We start from the raw sequence: 27,161 nt of genomic DNA, 5'->3' as shown, positions 1-27,161 counted from the left end.
AACGGAGACGCCGCTGCAGGGTTAACGGATGCCGCCAAGCAGGAATGCGGTCGGGTCTGTTTGACTTTCCCAGCACTCTCTGCTCTCTTTTGTCCCGCGCTTTTCCTCGCTGGGTGGCAGCCTTCTTTGTTTTGAGCTGTTGGTAAATGTATGACTTGCAGTCAGGTTTCCATTCCAGTCAGGTTTTCTATTGATTGCTGCACATTCTGAAGGAGTCGGCATGTAATCCATGTGGAATATGGACGATATTGGTGGTCAGAGGGCATCTTGTCCTTCTAAACCAGGGGTTCTGCAACATGTGGCTCATTAACTGTTCTGTAGTGGCTTCCTGAAGCGCGATTTGTTTTGTTTTTTATTCGTAAAACAACATTTCATCCTTTTTTTTTTCTTTAAATGTACACATCAGAGTCATGTTGGAAAAGTACGATAACTACAACCTCAAATGAGGAAAAACTCCTAAAACTGCTAAAAAAAAAAAACTCCCCTAAAATTTCTAGAATTCTTAAAGAAAATAGTGAAAAATTGGACAAAAACATGCATAAATGTTACCGTTTAAAAGTTTCATCATTGCAAAGTAGGAGGGTTTTTGTATTTATTGATAAACTATATATGAAACTTTAGAAGCTGCGTCACGTTGAACACGTCTGGTGACTTCAGTTCTATTTGATTTGGTGGGAAAAGTGACAAAAACTGCTCTTTCGGTTGTAAAGGCTGCAGACCGTCGTTTTCTGGGGCGCATAAGTCCAACCCCAGTAGTGGCAAGTTTACCGACAATCTATTCCGATTTGGTGCAAACGAAGAATAAAGTGAAAACCATGGTGGCTCCAATATTGGACAACATGACATCCATATAAAATAAGCAAGCCCAGAACGAAATGATCAATACTTAATTTCCTTACGTAACAGTAGTCCGTTAACGGAGAACAGCAGGTTATTATTAATATTATTTACTGGATCAGAAAGAAAACGCTCTAGATGACTGAACCTCCTCTCCTTTAACCAGGAGTCCTGACTGACGCTGTCGGATCGACACCACAAGTTTCTTTCTTCATCAAATATTTCCACCACGTGTAAGTTTAAATACGTCTTCTCCCCTTTCCAGCTTGCGTTTAGCATTGGCGGCAGGTTCTGATCATCCGTCAGGCCCGACGCTGTCGATCACGTTGTACACCAGTGCGCTGACGAGTCGTGACAAATTAAACTCCCTTTACGCCGATGTGATCGCTCTAAGTGCTTATGCTAATGACACTGTGCGCGGTCAATAGCGCTTGTGGGATTTATTGGGTGATGTAACCACTTAACTCGCCCGTGTCACGAGAGAAACCAACACAAAGGAAACTGACGTCTCTGAAATATTAATGGAGTGTGTGGGAATCTACGTGACCCTTTAAGGTTTCCTGTCGGACGTCGCCGCTCCGCCAGTTGAACATATTTGTCACAAATTGTGACGATATTCCCCGTGATGTTTATTAGTGGCACACTGCTGGTGTTTCTCCACGTTTGCTGCAAACATCCCGTTCACTTCTGCTCTCGGCGTCTTCATCACTAATAGATGAGTGGAGATCATCAGCGTTGAGCCCAGCGGCCCGCTTCCTGCTCTTTTCCTCTTCACATCTGCTCCGTTTGCTCGTGGCGCCCTCGCCGCCAGGCTGTATTTCCTTGGTATGCAACGAGGGGCGTCCTCGTCGTCGTTTGCCTCCTGAATTTCTGAAGCCTCCCAAACTGTCTGGTCGAGTGTGAATGAATGACAGGGCGAGGGGGGGGTGGGTGTAAAACGCGAATGTAAAAGCAACCGCGGGCTGTCGGCAGCCAGAAAAGCTGCGTATGCGTGTTTGCCAGTGACTTCACTGCGTCTCGGCCTCTCTTCACCGCACTGCATCGATCGAGTGGCCACACTCTGCTCATCAGCAGCTGAACTATAAAGGCTCCATGATCATTGGAGAAAAAACTAAACAGAGTGCATGAAGCAGTAAGCAAAGGAGCCATGATTTGGTGTTTTTCTAATACATGTACAAGCTTTTAAGTAGAGCGGTATGTTTTTTTTTTTTTTGTTGTTGTTTTTTTTCAGTGTGCTCTTTGCAAAATTATTGTGAGTGATGAAACCGAATGCATTTCTTGCGTGGAACCAGAGTGCTGTGTACTTTTTATTTGAGTTGTAAAAAAAAAAATAGAAACTGCTATGTTTCATGGATTTATGCCAGTGTTCCTCAAGGACCCTTTGAAAAATACAGTTTAAAATTTGGCATAGATGATCATCCAAACTGTTGGAGGGAGAACACGAGGCAGCGCTGGCAACGGAAACTTCTCCAATCCAAGGTCCCAGGTACTTACTGGACGTATGGTCTGGTATGGCGGCTGCCACCTGCACCCTGATGTGCATCTCATAGGAGAGATTCCTCTAAAGTGTCTGAAGTCTGAATGCAGCCTGGGTCTAACGTGACGTCACGGACTCCTTTTACACATTTTAAATAGCTGTCGGTTGTTGGCAGGTTAAAAAAAACAAAGTCACTCGATCATTAATCCGTTATATGTTATATGGAGTTAAACATTACAGCTGCTCAGCTGGAGTTTTGTTTACATCTTTATACGAGCTGAGTCGAATCGGAGTACGATCTCGCTTTCTTTCTTTCTTTTCTCTTTTTAACGTTGGTCCAGACCAAACACTACTTTTAGTGATATTTGAATGCAGCGAAACGATGCAGGTTTATTCCTCTCAGTATACAAGCCACATTCTTGTATTGTTTAGTAAAAAGATTAAGCTCCCTCCTCTTAATATATTTGTCTGTTTATTAATGTGGGCTGGGTTTTATTACTTAAAAAAAAAAAAAAAGGCTCATAATTCAACACATCCGTTGGGTAGAGGTGGTGTTTTTGTTCCACCCTGTTTGTTTTCCTTCTCATCGGCGGCTGAGCAAACTGAGCCAGGGCTAATTAATGATAATTAATAGGTTTGCTTGCAAAGCAGGCAGGATTAAAACTGTAATCTGGATAATGAGCGTCCTTGTAAAATGAAGTCAACCCTAATCATAGTATTTGTAATTTAAAAGAAGAAACGCTGGTTAATTTCAGGGGGGGGGGGGGGGGGGGGCTGTCGGGAGCGGGTGGTTTTCCAATCCTTAGTGTGTATGAGTGTGGAGTACAATAAGAACCAGAATAAGTTCGTTTGCAGCGTCGTCCAAGACGTACCGTACGATTCCATTGCTGTGAGACGCTTCCCACCTGGACAAAATACACGTATACATATTTACAATGTTGGCTTCGTCCCAGAGACGAACCTATACCATCAGTTACTTTCGTACATTTTCTAATCTTTTAAATCTGAGGGAAAACAAAACTTAAACCTCCGAACAGTCCGATGAACACGTTTGCCTGTTTAGAAAAAAAGTGTGTCTCTGTCGTTGGCGTCTGCTTCCAATGATCTTTATCTTGTTTAAGTTGTGTGCTGTTGCCTCAACAACACATGAGGAGAATTAGTTCCACTTGTTTTTTTAGTTTTTGTTTAGTCCGTATCACTTTCTTGTCTCGTTTTCTCTCTTGCATCCACTAATGTTGGACAAGACTTGTGACTTTTAATCAAATTAGCCTGTGTGTGACTCTGCAGGCTCTGCTGCAGCGGCGGACCGTCGGTCTGCCCCGGCCCTCTTGTCACGCTACCCCCCCCCCCCCCCCCTCTTTACATGATGAAAACAGATCTCTGCCACGCAGTTTTCAATCTGCCAACCCCCCCCCAAAAAAAAAGATGTCTGCAGCGGGCCGAGCATGGTGTAATCCCTCTATGGACACGACGATTACCCCCAGTCCATAATCCACCCCTCCCTCCCCTCCCCACTTAGCACCGAGTGTGGCGAGCTTCACTTTCTGGTTTTTTCCTTCTCATTCTTTCATTCCAGACTGGCCTGATTTCTCCCACGGAGACAGATGGTGCTCAATCAATCTTTTCAATTTAATAAATTGGCACGCACTTTTGCAGCCCTAAAGGTTCAGATTTATATTCTGCTAATTGCAGTTTGTCAGAGAGGAGCAGTTTGTCGGGTGCTCCAAAAATGTATTTTTTTGTTTGTTGATGGGTTGAAGCATGGCTGTACTGATTATCTGGGATTTTTTGGGGGGTTCTATATGTCTCGTTTGTGGGAGAGGTCGCATAACAATATGTCAGAGATGAGTTTTGTTCAGTTCGACAGATGTTGAACTATGTTGGCAAAAACCGAATTTGTTCATGGAAGTGGATTTAAAATCATCTGTTCAGTAACCAAAAAGGCATTTTCTTAAATGAAACCATATAAATTGGATCGATCCCCTCCTGAGCCTTGAAATAGAGCTTTTTTTTTTCTTCCTCCTTCTATTTTACGTTGAGACAAACTAATATGTTGTGACACACGACTGATTCAAGTTTTCTCAGATACTTTGACACTTTGCGTGTGTTTTTATCGCTGACCCTGAAGCGTCATTTCATTCTGCACTGCAGCCCTGTACTTTGATAAAGTACTGTGGAAATATGTTATTGTTTGGAAACTGAGCTTTCAAGTCTTTCAACCCTCAATTTTCAACTTGGTAACAACTTGGTAACAACTGCATGAGTTTGGCAAAGAAAGAAATTGTGTAAAAAAAAAAAAAGTGAGAATGTTAAATACCAAGGTTTATATTTAACATCACTATTATGAATGAAGCAATCTTAATTATTCATTTTGTGCATCTCTTACACTTCAGGATGTTATTTTGGTCTCCTTTTTTTTATTTGGCTCCAAACCACAGTGTGTGTTTCAGTTGTTCGTTTTTTTTTTAACTTGTATGTGTAACTTGAAGCAGCAATGAGTGTTTGATTTGTGTTGCTCGCTCTGCACACGCTGGGCGTGGCAAGGTTGTACTGTGTGTTTTTTTTTCTCCACAGAGAGTTGCTGCCCTGGTGGCAACAGCAATCCAAATAGGTGTGGTCTTTTATTAGACTGCAGTGGCAGTGGGTGAAGTCGACACACTGAGTGGGTTCATATGGAGACGACGCCTGTCAGTCGTCTGAATAGTCTCTTGTCTCTGTTTAATTGATATTTGAATTATTTGTGACTGGCTTTTTTATTTTCTTTCTACTCTTTGGACTTTCTTTCTGTTAAAAAGAATCATTCCTGATGTGAAAAATGTGTTTAAAGGGGCAATAGGTAAAGTTTTCTGCCTTTAGAGCTCCATACCAATCCATCAAATGTGTCGAAGTTGTTGAAGGTACTTGTGTTTTGTAATTCAGAGTTGGGAATGATAAAGCAAAGGCAACGATATTATTTACACACCATGTTGTGTGATCGTGTTGAAAGTGGACTGGTGTTTATCAGTAGTGTGCTGCCCCCATTGTGGCTAATTAAACATTTCATCTGAAGTTCATGTTGAAACTCAGCTGGCTCAGCTCAACATGGCCGATGGAGAACATTTCAGTTGGTCGGCGTTTCCGCTCGGCTCCATAAAGCAGGGAAGGTCAGGAGAGAGCGTGGCAGCCTCACATGGTTGACTGGAGGACAGATTTACACAGGCGCACGCTCCTGCTGCACATTGATCCATTGCGTCTTGCCAGTCATTTTGGTGCGACGGAGGGATTTTAGTGGCGGTGAGTTTATAAGTTGTGATAGTTGAGGGTAAGAGGCTGACGCAGATTTTACCAGACTGTACCAGACTGTACCAGACTGTACCAGACTTTACCAGACTGTACAAGACCTTACCAGACCTTACCAGACAGTACCAGACTTTACGAGACTGTACCAGACTGTACGAGACATTATCAGACTGTACCAGACTCTACCAGACTCTACCAGACTCTACCAGACTCTACCAGACTCTACCAGACTCTACCAGACTCTACCAGACTCTACCAGACTTTGAGACTTTACCAGACTGTACCAAGCTTTACCAGGCCCTTAAACTTCCAGCCTGCGTGTCGGCCTCTGTGGCAAAGCTCTCACTTGGGGAAGAGGCTCGCTGGTTTCACTGTAAAACGATCTCCAGCTCTCCCACAATTCCTCAGAGGTCTTTTTTTTTTTTTAATTGGACATCAATACTGTGCTGTGTTTAAGGTCGTCCCCTGACAACACTCAAACCAAACCACCACTATCACACTGCAGGTGGAAGCTGCTTCCAATATTCCAAGTAATCAGTGGAGGGAGACACATTTTACACTTCAAAACGCTTTGAAATCAGTGCAGCTGATTGTCACTGATGAATTATTCTATTGAGCCGTTCAGCATTTCCTGCACGTGTGCCTGTGTGAGTTTTCCAGTCTCCTTCCACATTAGAAAAATAATCCAGACCAGTTTTTGAACGGAGACGCACAACGACGCGTCTCGTTGTTGATCGCTGCTTAATGTGATTAACGTGCAATTGTTATTGAGAGTTTGTGTGATGGACTGGTGATCTTTCCAGGTTGTACTCAGTCTTCCATTGTAGTGGACTGGGATCGCCGTGGTGTAGAAATGTGATCAACACGTGAATTATGTGCAGTCTGTTCAGTAAATCGTCATTCAATCAAGCTTGGTTAATACAATTCAAAGTGTTTAATGGAAGAATGATGTGATATAACAAGTCCAGAAAAAAAAAGAAAAGTCAATTGAAAAATCAAAATTTGAGACCAGATTGAAATGGGATTACAAACTAGGTCAGATTAAAAACTAAAAAAGTAATTGGTTATTTAAAAGACCTTTTGAGATTAGAGACATATGGATGACATGATCAAATGATAATACAAGGTAAAAGTGATGTAAAACTCCCAAGTAATAGAAATAAATCCTGCAAATGTTTGTTTTTAATGTGATGATGATTTTTTTTTTATATGAACAACAGAGATTTGGTCTTTTTTCACATGTTGACACTTGAGGTGTTTCTTTGCACTGGGCGACAGCTGAAACATTCAACACCCTCATATTGTTGTCACTGGCCTTTTGTCACCTGGACTGCTAAACACTGTCATGTTGTGCCTTAAAATGATGATAAGAAATGCCAGAGGGCACTTCTTATTGTAATAACACCAAATTTAAGATGATACTCTATTTGTCTCGGTACAAGATGGCGCTGAGTATCGACCACCTGATTTTCTTTTCAAGAAAGGACAAACTCAAATACCCTTAGCTTAAGTGATTCTCATTAAAATAAAAAAAAAGTCATATATTATTAATAGTAGTGAAACTAATACAATCAAAGTGAGTTATATTAAAGATTTGATGCTAAAATAAACAATAGAACAATACAGTGGAATTGAAATGAACAGAATACTTCAACAATACAATGATAAAAAAGTGTGTTTATTGGTTTGGACATTGATTTGTGACTTAATTTGAAAAGTCTGATTGGGGATAAAGTGAACAATTGGCCCACTTCTCCGTGGTGTCAAACTTATTTTTCCTACTGTCGTAGTTCGGAAACCCAAATTGAGCGTTTACCACGAAAAATGCTGCGACTGTATGGCTCCTCTGTGCAGCTCAGTTATTACTTGTTCTGAAAGAATAGACTCAAAGAGGGAACTTTGTATTTTTAGGTCTTACATCAGACTGCACTGCGTTGATATTCGGAGCTATTTCCAGTCGGCAAAGTGTTTTATGTAATCGTTTTCTGACATCAGTGAGAAACCACACACCTTTGTTTATATGCTTATTCCCCCCCCCCCCCCCCCCCCCCCCCCCCGCTGGTTGTTTCGTTGGGAAGTCGCACGTGTATGAAATGTTCATCCGTTGTGTTCGGTGGAAACACAGGAACCGATGCTGTTTGGAGGTTGAATCCCTCTTTGACTCCGTGTCCACATGTTTTCCTTTCCTGGCTGCAGCTCCAGCTGCTGTGAGAGTGGGTGAATGGGACAAAAAAAAACGTAGTGAAACTCATTCAGCATTTAATACATCAGCTGAAAAGGTTTTTACTGTGAAAAGCCGAGCTGACAGAAGCCTTGCTGCAGAGTGGCTTCTGGGCCTCGTTTGCACTTTCTGACAAATTTATTTCAGATTTTGTCTTGAGGTTTTTTTTAACTGAAAAGTTTTTTCTCTCCCTTTAATCTGAAAGTCTGATGTATGTCAGGTGGAAGCGTTGTCTTCCATCCGTGTGCCTCAAAGACCGACCTGCAGTTTTTTGTTGTCGGATTATTCAGTATTTCACGGGGCCGCGTGCACAATCTGAAGAAAATTGCCGTATAAATGATCAGACATGAAACTGACTTCCAGCATTTTTACCGTGTTCGTCACTAGAATGACGCAAACGTAAAGATGATGCGTCGTAAAGCTTGAAGCCGTCACACCGAGTGGTCTCAGTTTGCCGAGTCGGGTCTATATGATGGGAAAAGTTTTTGGTTTGCGAATGAAATTTACTTTACATTAATAGACGATGGAACTCTGGCTGCATTCACCTAATTTTGACTATAGGTCACAATCGGATGTTAAAACAAACCAAGTTAATTTTCCATTTCCTCAAAGCACAAATTAATTATGACACGTCAGACAGAGTGAAACGCAACCCTTCATTGGCGTTAAAATTAATCTATTAGTTTTATGATGGGTTACGAATCAAGTAATAACTTTATTTACTGTTTTTTCCCCCCCAGTCATGAACTTGAATGGAATAGATTGTTAAACAGAGAGGGCACAGAATAAAAGTGCTCATTTAAAATCCCAGTTTTCCAAAATCTCGATGACAACTCATTTCATAAGAAACCCATTGTTTTGAACTGTTGGTCTTGGTACACTGGAACTAAAGCTTCAATCAAAGGCACGCACATTGTATGGATTATTAGTCCAGTAGTAACTTGAACAGATAATCATCATGCAGTCATTTGGTTTACAAGGTGCTTGGTTTTTTTTGGTGCCAGTTGCATGAGGTCATGATACAGTCAAAGAGGCGGCGTGATCCCGATTCGGGACCCGAGACTTAAAGGCCAGCGGTCGCATGTGAGGAGGAGCTGTTGAAGTGGTGATCTGTCGGGTTTTTATGGGGGAACATCTGTGCCGGCCTGCTGGGCGGCGGTCAGCTGGCCCCGCCGAGCCAAAGAAAGCTCCGGTTATTTTTGCTCCGCTCTCGCTCCCTGTGTAAGCTCTCCTCAGAATTGTGTCCCAAAATAAAATTGCGTGTTGTGCATGTGGGCACCGGAGGCCTCTTACAATATCTTGCTTCGCGTCCACAGAGGGGCTGCAGGGACGCACTCGTAATACCAATCACACAATCGATCAGTCATGTGTGATTTATCGCAATCGGTTCACAGAACTCAACACGGCACAGCGTCTGGATTTCATTACTTTGCTCAATAAAAGAAAAAAAGTGACTATTTCCTGTGTGTGATTCAGGTTAAAAGATATACACATGGCTGCTTCGAGACGTGACTTTGTTTACACGCGTATCTAAAAGGACCGTATCAATCCACCAACAGGATTGTGATTCTCAGTTAATGTACAATGCAGCTTGTTAATAATGTGCTTATCAGATCAAAATGAATTACAGCTTAAATACAAGATAATCTTTGCACAATCAAACTTTTTCTTTTTCTTTTTCTTTTGAGCCTTGAAATAAAAGCACATTTATGTCAGCTTTACTCTCAGGAGATGATCAGTGTTGGTTAATGTTGGTATGCGACCAAGCCCCTTTTTATCGAGGTACGTTTTCTCTTGCTCATTAGCGCCACCTGTTGTGGAGGAAGCCGCCTTCCGATGTCACGACTTGTGTGTATTTAATGGCACACGAGGGTCGAGTCTGTTGTCGATGTCGTTCTGGTGTCGACTCGACACCGCGTAACCCGATGAGTGTTAGAACAGCTGAAGCTGACCTTCACCGACCTGCCGCTGCTCCAGGACCCGCTTCTTTCTGCTGGGACTCGCCTTTAATCCCATCTTTTAAATTGTGTCGCAGCAAAACAGGATCCATTTAAGTTGCTTTTACAGTTTGAGATTAAGGTTTGATGTCTTCCCAGCGTCTGTGCTTCATGCTGCGCTTTGTTGGATTCAAACCTTAATTTGCTTATTTTATTTAACTACTTTTTGGTTTTGATTATTGAGGGAATTCGGAGGAATTTCAAACCTTAAGTAAGTTAACATTTAGTACTTCTGTGTGTGATGGAAGCAGAAAATAGGGGCAAGTGTTGGGATGTTACAGTGAAGAGACGTTATGAAGTCTGAACAACCAGGTTAGAACATCTCTGAAACTTAAGGAGGAAACCAGAGTATACACAGGAAATGCATACCAGTCCATATTGAAGTCAATTGTTGTAAAACATTTTGTGTTTGTTTGATTGAGAACGAATCACTTCTTGAAGTTTCTAATTCCTCACGGTGTAGGTTATTGTTTGCATCTCCGTAAAACGTCTATCCCGTTTAACGTCGCTTAAAAGTTACTGTGAGTCTTTAAGATCAGACGATCGGAAATGTCTAAAATCTGGTACTCTTTGACCGTAATGACCAATTCTTGTGTGAAATTGTTCGACGGTTGCTCAGTTGTGTTTGACCAAAAAAAAACTGACTTGTCTAATACTAAAGTTGAATGAAATGGGGATGTGCTGATGTCTTTCAGGACGGGTAGGGAGGGTTTGATGGCGTTGAAAGCCTTACTTGGTTCACACATCCAGATGTTTCATTTCCCTCGCTGCGAAGTTGGACTGCGACAGAAACGGTGATGGCCCAATCTCAATTTGTCTCCTCAGATATCCAGGAATTCTACGAAGTGACCTTATTGGACAGTCAGAGATGGGTGGAGTCTTCCAAAGGGGCGGACCCCATGGCGCCCGTCCACCTGTGGGACTTCTCCAGCCTTCAAAGCACAACGGTGACCTCGGACACTCTGCCCAGCCTTAGCACCAGCATCGAGGTAAGAGCAGAGCGGAGGCCTGATGCCCCCCCCCCCGGCTGAGTCTGACGAGGGACAGGCCTCGCCACACACCCAGTCCCTCTTCCACATTATTGTCACGCTTTCCAGGTGGCCGACTCCCTCTTAATGCCATTTCTCGTGTGCGGAAACAGAACGGCCCTCTGATTTAAAAATAGAAATAGTAAAAATAGATCACACCTTTCCAAACGTTCCAGGAAGATGACAGAAGTTGGAGCTTTGAAGCTCCTGTGATGCCGGAGCCGGGTTGGACCGAGCGCCGACGTTTGTCACGTCTCCGCAGACAGAACAAATGCCGTCATCTGCTTTTTCCCCCCCAGCTTTTCTCATCAAATTAGGAAAGTTGTCGTTTGCAGCGGCTGCACCTCTAATGACAGGTGAAAAGATAAGTTCCTCGTACGGCAGGGTACTTCACAGTGGAGCGAGTAATCCTGGCACATATGAACTCTCTGATGAACACATGAAAAGAGATACTTTAAACAATAGGACAATGTGTTTTCTTTTTTGGGGTTTTTTCCCCCCTGCTGGCTCTATTCTGTATCCCTTTTTAACACATTAATCGTGTGTATATCAGTTAAAAGCTCAAGTATTAGTACAGATACCATATTAAATACACAGTGGCAGGCAGGATTTCAAATCACAATTCTATCGGTGTTCATGATTGAATTTTCCAAAAGGGGGTCATCAAAAGTCGCCATTTTCAGGAAGTACTCTGGTTGATATTCAGGGATGTTTCTGACTGGAATGGCCCGGTCCAGTTGACGTCAAATTTGACTTGAACCTCAAACAAAACAAATCTGAGTGTGATAAGCCTGGTTCAAAGGCTGCGTCACAGATGCACCTTGGGAGCAGCGGTCCGTTTACTGTGTTGCCTCTTGGAAGCGTCACATAGTGCCACCATGGGGTGAAGAAATGCTTTTCATAATCTCATCCTGTCACAACAGCAGGGCCATGTGTTTTGTTTTGTTTTTCCTCGAGTTTTACGTTTCATGGCTTCAAATACACTCATCCCAACAGGGCCGAGTTGTTGTCTGACATTTTCTTAAGTTTCCTTAAAACTTGAGTTTCTGGTGTGAAAGTGGACTTTTTTTTTTTTTTTTTTTTTCTTTTAATGTTGGTGACAGTCTGCAAACATTTAGCATTCTTTCACATGATAAAGCTTTACTGGAAGCAGATGACGGCATAAAGAGGGAAGATCAGTTCATTTATTTGTGTTTATGCATTTATTTATTTATTTTTTTTTTTAAACCACAAAATCTATCAAATTGCTAGTTATGAGAATTTGCTTCAGATCACTGCCTGGCTTTCTGGAGCATCACTAATTTTAACCATGTTTCCCCGGCCTGAGGATTCATGAAGTTACTTGTGTTGAGATCAAAGCTGAAAGAACACGAACTCGCTTTGATGTGCTGTCAGTTAAAAAGAAAAACAAACTCTCCAGCATCCCTGCTGTCAGTGAAGTCTGTTTAAGAAAGATTATTAAGTCGCTGTCCTCATTTCTAAGCACGCAGACTGCAGGTGAGGCTGGAAAGGCTCGTCATGATGACGATGATGGCGAGGTGGAGATCTAAAGCCTGACCCGCTGTGTCGTCGCTCTTCTCGTCTTTCTGTCGCTTCCTGTTTGTTCTGCAGTCTCCTGTGCTTTTCCCACTCAGGTGCATTTTTTTCCCCGTTTCTCCGGCATGTTGGTGACGCATTTGCAGCCACGGACTCCGTGGTCCAGGGTCCTGCTGTGCTCTTACTCAAAGGAAGAGGGGACAGACTAAAGTCTTGCGTTTATTATAAATAGATCCCAGCAGTCAAGCCTTTTGCCATTTTGCTAAAAAAAAAAAAAAAAAAAAAGAAAAGGTCCAGCATGACCTGAGCCGGGATAATCTATAGGTTTAATCAAATAGGACATTTTTAAACCCGATCTTAAAAGTACAAACTGTTTTGGCCTCTTACTCAAACTGAAGGACAGATTTAAAGTCTCGTCACGTGTGTTTTGGTCACGCAGAGTGAAAAAAAAAGCCCCGATTGATTGAGTCATTTCATATTAAAAGCTCAAATGTTTGATTTGATTCAACTCAAAGGGTCTTTTTTAAAAGTTTTATTTGTGAACTTGCTCAACGTGAGAATTGAACGAGCTGCAGATCTAAATCTGACACTTAAAAAAACCCCAAAAAACAAAAGCAGCTTGAATGCAGTGTGTTGTCGGTTTTATCTTGCTGCCAAATAACTAACTCTGAATAAAATTCAGTAAAAAGCAGCGATTACATGAGAGGAAAACACAGTGCAGTTTAGTGAACAGAAAAGATAAGCGGTCGGTGTCCCGGCCTGACACGATGGAACTTAAAACAAAGCGATCTGCCGTCCGTGTTCAGCAGCCTTCTTTCTTTCCTCTGTAATCCCGTGTTTTCATAGCTTTATGGGATTATCCAGAAATTGGAATATAATCCAGAAAATGTTGTTTTCCATCCACGTATCATTTAGTTTCTTTTTTTTTTCCTTTTTTAAACTGAAGTTTGTGGAGGGAAACTGCAGCACACAGCTGTCGTCTGGACGAAGAGGGCACAAAGTGAACCACTTGGTTCAAAAGTATTCCGATTACAGTGGCTTATACGTCGGACAGGAGCTGCAGCTGCAGCTGGATGTGCACAAAAACAACTGGAACGGTGGAAAGAGCAGTTTTGGTTTTTCTTTTTAAGTAAGCGTATGAAACATCCTGACGCCTGAAACCAAACTAGATTCAACAAAGATGACAAAAAATCATACGACAGCGCTGCTACAGATACAAATCAGTGGCACTCGCGTTGAACATTAACCAGACTGGTTTACAATTCAACAGAAAAGCTTCTGGGATCTTTGTTTGAAACGAATATTCGCCGTCCGTGAAGTGTGACGACGACCTTGCTTTTCTTCCCGTTTCAGTGACGGCCGTGCTTTTCTCTCGTTTGCAGTTGTTGACGCTAAATTAGAATAAAGACATTCCGGGTTTCTTCTGAAAAACATGGAATGGGTCACATTTTGGGCAGAATGAGAAAGTGTGTGTGTGTTCGTGTGTGTGTGTGTTTTTGTTTTGGCCTCTCAATCCATCTGGTCACGAGCTCCTTATTTCTTTTCTTTCTTTCTTTTTTTTTTTTTTTAACACGTCTAGGTCATTCACCAGCTGCTGAAAGGCCCTCATCAAGTTGTTGGTGGGGCATAATGCAGAAACCTTTCAAAACTTGAACCGTATGAAGAGATTCAGGCCCTGTTTTCAATCAAGATTTTGAAAACTGCCAGAAGCGCTGTAGTTTTGATGCCAGGCCACTAGTTGGTGCTGCATTTTCTTTTTGTTGTTGTTGTGATGCTCCCACTCATGCATGACGCAAACATTCAAGCTACCTTCAATTGTCTGTCTCCGTTGGTTGTGTCGGCCCCACTCAATAGCTGGTGTATGTAGAACAAAGAAAGCGCCTCATTGTTGAAACTATCACTTTGGGTCATGAAGTTGTGTTTTCTCTGTGCCGCTTCAGCAATTGAGTTGCATCCATCCTGTTGTCATATCCCTTTTCCACATACGAGATATAGTGAAGCCTCTCAGAAAGCCCGACAGCAGCACTGGGGTCTGTTCACCATCATTTTCCGCCGCTTTTCAGTTGGTTGCTTGCAGCCCAGTCTGGTAGCAGCAGACACACACACACACACACACACACACACACACACACACACACACACACACACACACACACACACACACACACACACACACACACACACACACACACACACACACACACACACACACACACACACACACACACACACACACACACACACACACACACACACACACACACACACACCAACACACACAGTGAGACATCAGTCGTGAAACCTCTGACAGAAAACGTCAGACTGTGGTTGCAAAACTGCGACGCGGCCTCGCATTGAACGCCTCTCACTGGAAGGCAGCAGATTTCAAGATGATCTCACACGATCTGCCTGGCTTTCAGTCGATCCACGTGAAATCAACAGAACATTCATTTACTGGCACACCTCATGATTAGTTTTTATTCAAATATTTTATTTTCTTCTCTCTAGCAGCTTGAGATTGTTTCATTATTTGAAAGGGAAAAAAAAGAATCCTTTGTGATGAGCATACTCTTTGATCTCATGGTGACAGTGGCTGAGTGAAGAAAAGTGTCTGTCCCCGAGTCTGAAATGACCAGTTTTCCTGGCAGGGTGAGAGAAAACACATCCTTTTTTTTTTTTTTTCAGGACTTCTAGCATTGCTCTTAAAACCGCTTTGAAAAATGAAAAAAAAAAAAAATATATATATACCCCACCCCAAAACAGTATCGTTCCCAACTTCAAGCCAACTGTGAAAATATTCGAATACAAAGCACAACAAATAGAATCGTGAACAGATGAAAAGTGTTTTGTCACCGTGTGTCTGAGCCGCCGAATTGTTTGCCGACTGTGACGAACTCCTCCGTCTGGCACCGGAACCAGCCGATCCAGTCTGAACCTGCTCTGCTGTTTGCATTGAATGCTTTCTCTCTCTCTTTTTTTTTTCCTCTTTCTCTGACTGTAAACAATCGTCGTCGTCCCCCTCCCCCCTCCTGTCAGGACTCCCCCCTCCTTAACGAAATCCTCCACACGTTGGCACAGGCCAAACGCCCGCCGGCCCGTGACGGACAAGTAAGTACTGGAAGACTGCTGTTGGTGGGAGGAGGGGGGGGGGGGGGTGTCGGTGTTGTCCACCTTCGCCGCATGTCCCATCCAGTCCTCGTGTGCTTCTGGACCATTGGAGCGGGCTGGGGGTTTGGATCCAGGGTCTGTGTGGGGGGGCGGTGCAGGATGGTCCATACAACCTCAAGGTGTCGCTGTGAAGTCTGGAGTTTGAATGCGAGCGGAGTGAAACCAGAGAGGAAGTCTGAGCTGGCGACCCTGCATTTATATCAATATGATTGATTTTGGATTGGGGGGAATTCTTTCTTTATGTAGAGAATTTTCATCTTGTGAGTTTGCAAAATGAAAAAAAAAAAATACCCCACCCCAAAACAGAATCGGTCCCGACTTCAAGCCAACTGTGAAAATATTCAAATACAAAGTACAACAAATAACACAATGAGTTGCATTTAGGGTTTAGTGAAAGCGTCTCCTTTTTTTTAAATTATTTGTATTTTATTTATTGAGAATCAAAAATGGCAAAACGCCCCGTTTTAATGATTTTGAATTGTTGAATTTTCACCAAGCGATTGACTGTTCATGAAGGCAAATAGAAAACAAACAGCTTCATATAACTCAAACTGTTTTCCTTCAGTTGTTGGTGTAAATCTCATTTTATCACCAAGTGAAGGAGTTGTAACTGAGTTAATTTTTTTCCACTTTTGCAAGCAGCTGTGACCAAATTGTTGCTGAACCTCAAGCGTTTTAAGGTTTTTTTGTCTTTTTTCTTTTCCAATTTTGAAGCAAAAGCTCCGCGGGGCCTCCTCTCTGGTTTTACAATCTACATGTTTTAGTTACGAGACTAAAAGAATCAGCCAAACGAGTAGAAACGCAGCGACATGTTGAGGGGGGGGCGGTCATGGCTCATCGTGCTTCATCCGTTGTGGTTCATGCTGTGGGTCCTGAACAGTACACCTCCTATCCTCAGAGCTGTGAGCACACGCACTTCAGCGGTTTGCACAATTAATATACGTTCCAACCATAAATGTGATGACAAACTACATGCTCGTCTTGGTTTTTGTCCAAATCTTGAAGAACGAGCCGTAACAATTTAATAAATATTAATTTAACCAATGAGATCTTTTGCTTGTCTGAAGGAACATTTCAACCTTGGAAATGACAAATGATACAAGATGTTAATTTGGTAGATATTTGACAGTAAAGCGTAAATTTTAAAGTTAAGACGGTGCAGGTTGATAAATGTACTTCATTGTCTTCAAATGCCTCAGTCCTCCTGAACCAGTTATTTTTTAAAGTTTTTTCAGGATTTATGTAGAAACTGGGGAACATTAACATTATTCAGAGAGGTGGTAATTCACACATTTTCATCTGCAGCTTTATCTGAATGTAATATATCAAATGTGAACCTTCACTTTAAATTGTATCATCTAAAGCAGCTTTGGGTGATATCGATCTTATCAGGTTTTTAAAACGACATCTGGCCCAAGCTTTTAAAGTCAGTTTTGTATACGATCGATAATTCATCTTCTCAAAATAAATGATTATAGTGTTTGGACAAATATAAAAGAACAGGAAAACGTTGAGGAATTATTTAAATGATCCTATTATTACGATCAAAAACACCTGGAAAGTTACCTGTAGATTTAAACCAACTCCACATAACTTCATTATGAATCTACAGAATTTCTGAGACTCTTAACTTGCGGAATTTTTTTTTTTTTTTTGAGTTTCTGGCTTCTCTCTGAGCGACTGGAGATGTACTGTGATCTGGACCTTCCTGGTGGTGGTTGACGTGGATTTCATTTCTGGTATATGTTCAGGTTGCAGTCGGACACTTTTGGTTCCTGTGTATATATATAAATATATATATATATATATTTCCATGTTGTGCTGCCCTGGAACATATTGATCATCCTCCCATATCTCCATACTTGAATGGTGTCAGCTGAAGTGAGCCGAGCTGACCACCGTGTACCATGCAACCTTCTTTTTGCTCTTAAACAAATCCCATCCTCCAGCGGTAGCTGTTTAGCAGACCAGCCCAGTAGATTAGAGTGATATTTGGGATAATTTATCTCAATTCAGATCCCGTCACTGCTCTAGCAGTGGCTTGGCGGCTCGTTACAGAGCCTCTGAAACGAGCTCCAGTGGTAATATGTGGCTGTCATGATGCTGGACTAAAGTCTTTTCAGGGAATTGGGCTTTCTCGTGGATTCACTGTTGGTAACGGAGCGTGACTGCACCAGACATTTCAGTGTGTCGATCACGGCAGGTCAGGGGATGTTTAACCGTTACACAACATTAGAACTAAAGCAAATCACACGCTATTCAAAGGTTCCACACTCTTTAGGTTCCTCCCTTTGATTGTGAAGAGGTGTATTTGTATGATATTCAGTGTACATCAGGACAACTTATCTGTACATCGTGGAGTCGGTGTGGAAGACGCAGAAGACACTGAGACTGTCTCAATCCCCCCCAACAACAACAACTGTGGCAGGTTGACTTAACTTAACAGTTAACTTCTATCAAGCTGGAATCCCAAGTCAAGTCTCTAAAATCAAACTACTTTGGTAGCATTCCTCATATAAATGTGTCTCAAGTCAAGTCCCAGACCAGATTGAACAAGTGATGAACCCAGTTCTGCAAGAAATTAACAAAAAAAAGAAAGCCTCACATCCAATGACCCGGTAAGCAAGAACAAGCTTTTATTTGAACTTTGGTTGCAGGGTGTTGGAGTTGATCCCTGATGGCGGCGGGTGGAGGCAGGGTTACCCCCTCGACAAGGCATCAGCTCCTCACAGGGCAACACACAGACCATCACACTCACTCACATTGGAACCGAGTTTCAGTTTAGTCACCAATGAGCCTCGAGGGCCCTTATATTTTTGGAGGATTGCGGCACATTGTGGGACGGCCACAATTCTGACCTGAATCGGTGGTTTTCTTCCTATCAGGGACTAGAACATAATAATGTTAAGGGTCAAAACGGTAAAAGAAAAGTAATTAACTCGACACTACCGCTTAGGTTATACCTTGTTAGAAAAACCCCTTTGAATATCTTTGTAATATATATATATTTATTTTTTTACCCTAAAGCAAAATAGCAACGGTCACATCTAAAATCTTTCAGTTAACTCAAGATTTATTCCAATCTATGCAACAAATGCCATCGTATTCATTTTCACAAAGTCATTTATTGAGATTTGACGTTGCACAAAGTAATTTTGTTTCTGTTGGAACTATGTAAGAAAGCCTGTGCTACTCAATAGAAACTTGGAACGAATTACCTGATGCCAAAAATTTTTTTTTAAATAAAGCAAACATACTTGTAAGTCTAAAGTTCCAACTGAACCAGAATCCGACGACCTCTTATATGTGCCGGTTACAACTAATCAAAAGATATGAGATGCCAATACAAACCGACATTCAAAACTATAAAAAAAGGGTCGATGCCAAGAAATAATAATAAAAAAGGTGGATTAAAAACATCTTTGATTTAAAACAACTTCAATTAAAAACAAAGTATATTGTCCTACGATTTGTTGCTTGTGTAAAACGCCGCTGACGTCACTTCCCGCGGTGTGTTCAGTTGTATAAGATGATGTGAAACGTGCCGTAATGATAATGATGACACGCGTGAGGAGGAGGAGGGGGAGGGGAGGGGGAGGCGACGTGGCCACATGACGGACCCATGGAGCTGTGAAATATTCATACTTGTGATTCCCACCCACCCACTCTGCCTCGTTTCCTGCTGCCGCCGCGACTCACGCACTCTTCGTCGTCCTCCTCCTCCTCCTCAGCCATTTGGTGTTGACTCATACATGTAATCACCAGCAGTTAATGTGTCTTTAAAGGTGCAGTAGGACTTGAGCGTAGAATCAAAGCGAAGGATACTTTCAGTGTAAAGAAGGTGAGAGGAGTGTGTGGCGTAGGAGTTGAGACTTGACAATGGATGGTTTTATGTGGTGGAATCATTCAGTGATCAGAGCTTCAACGTTTTCCTATCATTTCACTGGTTTATCTGATTTTTATGATGTGGATACGTTTATCAGTGTCCTTTACTAAAATGTTCCGTTTCTGGTTTAAAACTGAATATGTTGTTTGTTTTTGTTTGTTGGGATTCGCAGATGAATTGTGTGTTATTGGAGATGTTTCTCTTTTATTTCCTCACACCCTTTTAAAGGCAAAACATTGAACGTGATATTAGAATGATTTGACTGCGTCACTCATTAAAATGTCGATAACGAAAGCTAAGAAGTTGTTTTCGCTGAGGCCAAAGCCATTTTCTATTAAAGGTGATTAAGAGATCCTTTTAGTATGATTCCACAGTGGTGCAATATTTCAAAAAGAAAAAAAGAATGTTTCGGTTGCCATTTAATTGAAGCCTTTTCTCATTGTTGTGAAAGTCAAATGTGAGTAGCATGGGACACATTTTGGGGGTTTCCGACATTGTAATGTGACCCGAGGCTTCTGATTTAACTCAAAGAAGTTGTTTCGTTTTTTTCTTTTCTTACTCGACTGCAAAAGGAACTTGTGTTCAACGATGTGAGTTGTTTGGAGCGTTCCTCCACTCTTGTTAGCTTGAAGCGCTGATCCAACCAATTCAGCAAACCAAAGTGTGACAGAGCTTCAGAAACGGGAACATCCGTGGACCAAGGGGATGCCCTTTTCTCACTGGGGTCCAGGTATTTCATTGTTGCGTTCGCGTGCTGTGGGGAAAAACTGGCTTCATGAATAAAATCACCTGAACCAGGTCGAAAACAGTGTGGCTGTGAAGTTTTAAGTTGTGTGTCTGCGCGGCTATTTCGTCCTAAAGAAGCGGCCGAGAAGAACGCATCACAGTCCGTGTTCTTTTGTCGTCATCGTGACAAGTGTTGCGAGAGGTGACTTTTCCTACGGCTGTTAAACGCACCACCAGTCCGTGGGAGCGGAGTCCGGCGAGTCCCGCTCACGTTGAGCTCCGCCGCTCGGGATGAAAGAAGAGCTGGGGCGGCGATGATGATGTGGCTCTCCGGTGAGCACGCGCTCTGCCGCGAGTAGAAAGCCGGCGTGTGGGTGTGTGAAAGTGGGCATTTATTTGCTTCCCCCCCCCCCCCCCCCCCCCCCCCGAAGAGAGCCCGGCCGGAGTGCTCGCAGCGGGACGGGACGGCGCTGAGATGAGATGCTGATGTTCACGGGCTTTACTCCTCGCTCGGAACGATGGACTGCATTTGTATCGTCACGACCAAGGTAACGCAAGAAAACGCCGCTTCCCTTCCAACACTGGCGCTCTTAAAGCGATTAATTCGCTTGGTTAAAAGGTCGGCTTTAATTCGGCGTAGCTTGAATTTGTATACTAGGCGTGTTTTATTTGAAAATTGACTTTTTTCCAACGCGGTCCACTCATTAGGCCGACCGCTTTCACTCCGTTAAACGGGACGATTTGTGAACGGAGTCTGGTGGAGAACTGACGAGATGAATACAGGCGATACCAAAATGAATCATGTTTGACATATTACAAATAAAGAGTGGGCATACAGTCCGTCATCTTTATTTATTTGCAATAATACGATTGTGCCTAAACATTAACTCTTTTATTCGAGATATTCAATATAAGTTTTTTTTTTTTTGTCCTGTGTGAGCAGTGATTGTAAGTTTTTTTTCCCCATCTCATAATTGATCTATTTTTTTTCCCTTTATATGTCGCCCCCACAGAAACGTGATCTCTTTACTTTCCCCACTCATCCGTGTATTGATTGCTGATGGAGTCTGATAACATTCATTTTCAAATAACTGGTAAAAGAGCTGTTTCAAACGGCTTACTGGGGGAAAAAAGGTTTCGTCAATGGATTTGTTCATAGAACATTACAGCGCAGCAATTCCCCCTGACATTTATATTACTGGGATTATTAAACACTTTAATAATTCATAATGTGAAGGTATGCTCTGTGTGTTCTGACACCTCCAACCCTCTTTGCCGTATTGTATTTTAATGTAGTGATTCAGCTCACAGGTTTGCTCCACCAGTTGGAGATGTGACCTTTTGCAGTCATTTAAAAACACTTTTAACACTCCAGGACAATCTGGAGCTGCAGGGCTGATCTTTACCAGTGTTTGGAGAACCACACGGAAATTTAAATACTCTGAGAAATAATTGTTTCTGGGGTAGTAACATTTTACAGTGTTTAACTTGGTTCTTGTAGGTTTAATTGGTTTTTAAGGCCACTCCAGTACATAGCCCCCCCCCCCCAAAACCACACTTGTTTTGCCTATTTTTTTTCCACCCTTAGGTAGTACTATCCTATTTGTGTGCCATGATCAAAGTTTTTAAATGCAGTTTTAACTGATGAAGCACATCAATCAGGCAGAAGAGAAGCAAAAACGATGCCAATTTCTTGCTGTTATACCTAATTCATCTCACTACAATGTGTTTGTTTGCCGTGATGAGTGTTGGAACACAGGCTCAATATATTATCTGATCCAATATATGTTGGTAAACCCCACACTCTTTTTGCTATTGTTAAAAAGTAGCGCGTTACACACTGGTTCGCCTGCATCACCGGCCCTCTTGTGCTTCCAGATGTGTCCAAGCAGTTCACCCGACATTACATTTGAGTCGGTTTGATTGCATGCTAGTATAAGATTTTGATTGTCGCACAGTTTATTGTTTTCAGCAGCGATCCCAGAGCGAATGGAAGCGTTGCGTCGAGAATTAAAAAGGGCGACGCGTTGGCCTAAAGAATGCATCGTCCTCGCAGCACTCTAAAGCTGCATCTGTATTTTCAAAGCACTTTAAGGATGAAATAATCATTTTTTTTTTTTTTTGCACTATTGTTTGACATTTCGCAGACAAGATAATTAAGTTGAGGCACTGAGTCTTTTCTCACATGGTTGAAGGTCTGTGTTTGAATATGATTTCAGAATTTATTGACAGAAACATTGGGGATCTCTGTAAGAAGCTTTGTACTGTGGTTTGAAGGAAACTTTTGTTTGAATATCAGTTGTAATTATTATTTTTTTTAAACATTTTGATCCTGTGTCGAGTTCAGTTGATCTTGAATGCCCCTTTGCGTCCCCGAGAAGTACGATATCTAGAAAAAAAAAGCCAGAGCTCAGCCACGCAGATGGCAGAAAATGGACTTGACCTTGTTGTTATTTTTCTTACTCAGCTGGAGTGACCTCAGCAGAGTGGCGAGAGCGCTTCATTGAAAGACGACCTCTCTCCATCTGTCTTTATCTCCTGTTGATTTTGTTCAGTATTTCCCATTTTTGTGTTGGGTTTTATTTTTTTGACATCTCGGGTTCGATTGCTCGCACATTTGGAAATTTAATCTCAAAGTTTGACCCAAGAGAATCACGCCAGCGTCGTCTTGTCACAGTTCTTGTAGTCGAGCCTTGAAAATATAATTCAGTTTTTCCTCATGATGTGATCGTTTTGTTTTTTGTTTTATTTTTTAAAAAAGGTGTCGGGCCAGTCATTTTCCTGGACAATTCAGATTTTTAAATGAGATTTCTTCGAATTGAAATGGATATTGTTATATTGCACAATAATCTGCAAACTTGTTTTTTGGCATATCTGTATGTGCACTATACATATTACAAAAAAGACTGACCAAAATGTGAAAATTGTTTCGGTGCGCTGTGTGTTGAGGCTCCGCAGGTTAAAAATTCACAGCAAAATGTGTGATGAACCGATGAGAAATGTTCGGCTTTAGTTTTCTCACAGCTGCAGGGCAGAGGCCCAAAGAAAACCACCAATTTAACAAAATACTCTGATACATATAAATACTTCTAAAACACTTAACACATTAGTTTAATCCACATCGTGACTTCACTTAATACATGTAGTCCTAATTGTAACTGCATAAGAAAAAGAAATACCCACGTGTCCTTGTGCTGCTGCTCCCAGGTCTGAACATCCCTCTCTGAATTTTTCCTTCCAAAAAAAAAATTTCCTCCTGTCAACACAGCACATTTAATTTTCTTTGGCGGTGTCGGTAAACAATGTATTGTTAGTGAAAACACTGGCTGCACTGATGACTTTGGCAATGGCGCTGCTTCCTGCTGAGCTTATTTTACAATTCATTTAGTCTCTGGTAGTTTTTTGATGGATGATTAAATGGAGTGTTTTGCACTGTGGATCGGGCAGAGTGGGTCTTTTCATGACTTATTGTTGTGATAGTCCACCTGAACCAACAGGACTCACGGGAGTGAGGTCCTACTTACTGGTTGCCTTGGTAACGGTAAAACACAGTCAGTTGTATTACATGGCTGCTGTCTTGTTAGGTTTGTGTTGATCTGAAGGAAGATAACCCTAATTATAATACAATGCCCTCTGGTCAACAGACCTTCTTTCTTACATCACCTTTTTTTGGAAATTGTCTCGTGGGCTGGAAAAAAAAAGGTAAACGGGCTGCAGGCACCAGTTGCCAACGTTTCTTCTGTTTTCTTGAGTCGGAACGGATCTTCCATGTTCCCAATTGTTGTCATCCTTATTGCCACCGTTTAATTTAGTTGACGACCTCTGAACTCACCGAACTAATCAATTGTTAATCGTTGCATAACAAAAAGCCTTGCTGGAACTGGTGGGTTAAAAAACAAAACGACCCAAAAAAAACCTCTTTCAGGGTGCAAAATTATACATTTAAAAATTTTTTAATAAATGAAATATAACAGGAAATATAATCATTCTAGAAACACACGGCCACTTTCTTTGATCACTTTCATTGGCATTACTTTGTTGCATTCTACTTTGTTTTAAACATTTGCTTTTGACAGAATCCTAGGCAGTTGAACCTAAAAAGGGGAGAGAGAAAAAACATGAGGATTCAGTTGAAGACTGCACAACTTCTTTTATCCTACCTTTTTACACAAAAAAACATTAAAAAATAGTATTCCATGTGAATACGTGTCATGCATATATATTGGTCATACAATTTAAGCGATCACATATTAGTCTCCCTCATCTGAATGAACCTTGAATGAACGGCGATAACCCTCTGTGATTGGTTAACACCAAGACCTTCCTGCATGTCTACATCTTTATCCATGGGGATTTGAACCAACAACCTTCTCCCTGCAGTGCTAATCCACCCCACACCCCCACCTTTCTAACCCCCCACAGACGAGGTGTTACAGCCTCCGGTGCAGCCGGTGTGTTTTTGTAGGGCAGTGCCTCGGCGTCGGGACTATTTCCAGCTCCTTATTAAGCGCTCGCTGCCGCTCAGCAGGACCAAACGCAGTCGTCTCGGTCTAAATACAGAACGGATCAGGACTCGTCCACCGCCGAAGACGCTCGTTTCCTATGCTCAAGTTTGCAAAGACGAGTTTGGGAAAAGAGAAGACGGCGTGGGCGGTGCGTCACGGAGACTCCTGAGTTTGGAGCCCACCGATTGGCCGTGAGAGTTTCAACAGGTGCCGCAGCTTCTCCCCGCCGTGTGACGATTGTTTTTTGTCAGGAGTGGCGGTCCACGCTCACGTGCGTGTGCGTTTTCCTTGGACTGTCGGCAGCGGTGATGGTCTGGAGAGTTTAACTCCCATTTCGACGTGTTGATATCCAGCCTCAATGGACAGGAAACGGTGAAGTGGTTGTCGCTGGACGAGTCGTGGCTCGAGACGATTACACTTTTTAAAACTGCACCGTGGGAAATGAAGAGATGCGTTTTTGCTAAAACCAGCTCGGCCGGGCAGAATGTTCTAATCTAGAAAATGAGAATGTCAGGCTAGTTAGACCTTGTGGGGAAAGAGCTTAAACGGTGTCAAGAGGTCATCACGGTAATGATTTTGCAAAATATGCTTGCTTAGATCGCCGAGCTTAAAGTAGAGGCTTTGGGAATTGACTGTATTGTGGGGTTTACGCGTTGCAGAGACGCCAAAATATTTGCGATAGTTGACAATTTCCAAAGGCGAGGAATTCCAAAATACCAAATTTGTAAAAAAAAAAAAGAAGTATGAATTCAGCTAAATTTTGAAAGTGAGGGTTTTGCATTTTTTTAGTCTCGTCGACTGTTAATGGGGGGGAAAAAAAAGTAACACTATTCCGTCTGCAGGTGCTGCAGCAGCTGACGAGAGCAAAACCTTGGGCTCTGCGTTTTTCTTTATTAAGGAACATTTTATTCCAAAACTGTCACAGTGGTGACATTTGCTTTTATGCTTCAAAGTGTTTTTTTTTGTTTTGCCTTTAGTTGCACACATTTTTAGACCAATCATAGAAAAAAAAATGTTCTTTCAAAATGTGAACTCGTGTGTCGGTGAGAGTTTATGGATGGCCAGATGAAACGGTCCCTCACATCACAAACAGCTTCATGCATTAGTTTCAGACTGAAAAACCTTCCTCACATACATTTATATTTTTTTCCCCCCCAGTTGTCCAGAAGTGCACGACGTAGCAGGAATGCTGATCAGCTGCTCCCTCTGCAACGCTGGTAGCATATATATGGCAGCAGTTTTGTATATTCTACATGAAATCGTCTTTTATTCCTGTGGGAAAACCAGACTTAATTAATTGTCGATTATGGGCTGCGGTAGCGTAAGGCTCCGCCGATGGCCGCTGTCACGTTTGCTTTTCACAGTTGAAATACATGTTTTAAAGCGGCAATGCTTCAAAAACACTGCAAACATGTTGTCAAAACAAAGGCATCTGTTTTCATGCTCTTACTCTTGCAGTGTGATTTCCTATCCTGCCTGCGTGTTTTGTAAATCCTATATATTTTTACCTGCACATTCTGAGCAATAGTATTTTCTTTCTCAAAGATTTTAAGTGTCATTTTTAAAATAGAACTTCATAAATTTTTATTCAGTTTTATTTGGTTTTCCAACGTTTGCTTGTCATATATAAAGGGAGAATAACGGAAGCAGCACATCTATTATTTTTATTTTTTATTGATACATAATGATTGAAAATGACTTTTGTTTACATTTTTTTTTTAATTTCCTACTGGAAAATCATAGCAGCAGAAAGTTTTGACGGCGAATGTCCCCGCAGCTCTGCAGCAGGACGCCTGTAAACCCCGTCACGTGTCTCTACAGTCACATCTGCCACCTGGTTAGGAGATCTGGATGGTTTTGCTTTTTTTTTTTGTTTTTTTTTGCTGTAGTTTGACAGCTGGTTCACTCAAAACCAAACATGCACCCAAATGCCAATGTGATTTTTTTTTCTCAAACCTATCAGGTTAACAACAAGATTAACTGTAACATTGTTTCTGTATATGAAATTTAAAAAAGAAAAAAAAAAAGGCTTCGCTCTCTCAAGCTGAACAATTTGAGTTCCAGTTGTTTGATTTTATTCAAAATGTAATCTAAAATGTGAAGCATAATGTCACAGGATGCATTTTAACCTAATAGCAGACTATTTTTTTAATGTTTGTTTTCTTTTTTATTTATCTTAATGCATGCCTGCTGCCCGCGTCAACAAATGGATTAGTATGAACAAATCCTTTTAGTCATCTGAGAAGTTTAATTTTGTCCAATTATGTTTAGAAAAGTGAAATTGAAATGACTCTATTGATGAATTAAAATTTTATTTTGTGTCCACAGGAAAGTGCTTTTTTTTTTCCACACCTCCTTTGATTAATTCAGATTGATAATTCACACTCGGTCTATTTAGTATTTCTCAGAGTTCCTTTGTAGCTTTCCAAACCTCCATATTTAATCTGAAAAATGTCAAACAAGACAAAGCCTTTACTGTTTTCTAGTTTTAAGAAGAATTA

At 41.8% G+C, this 27,161-nt stretch overlaps 1 protein-coding gene across 14 annotated transcripts in view; it reads left to right on the top strand.

The window, feature by feature from the left end:
• dlg1b (discs large MAGUK scaffold protein 1b) overlaps positions 1 to 27,161 on the top strand; it is a 92,839-nt gene that overhangs the window by 5,871 nt on the left and 59,807 nt on the right. For 13 of the 14 annotated variants that reach the window (XM_080503549.1, XM_080503551.1, XM_080503550.1 and 10 more), the window contains exon 3: positions 10,637 to 10,800. In XM_080503549.1, the coding sequence (XP_080359675.1) occupies positions 10,637 to 10,800 (164 nt within the window). Of the gene's footprint in view, positions 1 to 1,043; positions 1,071 to 10,636; positions 10,801 to 27,161 lie in introns of those variants that run through there. The other variant, XM_080503547.1, reaches the window with a different exon arrangement.

The sequence above is a fragment of the Blennius ocellaris genome (genome assembly GCF_963422515.1).
Source record: "Blennius ocellaris genome assembly, chromosome: 10".
NCBI lineage: Eukaryota > Metazoa > Chordata > Actinopteri > Blenniiformes > Blenniidae > Blennius > Blennius ocellaris.
This window is presented reverse-complemented; position numbering and strand designations above follow the sequence as displayed.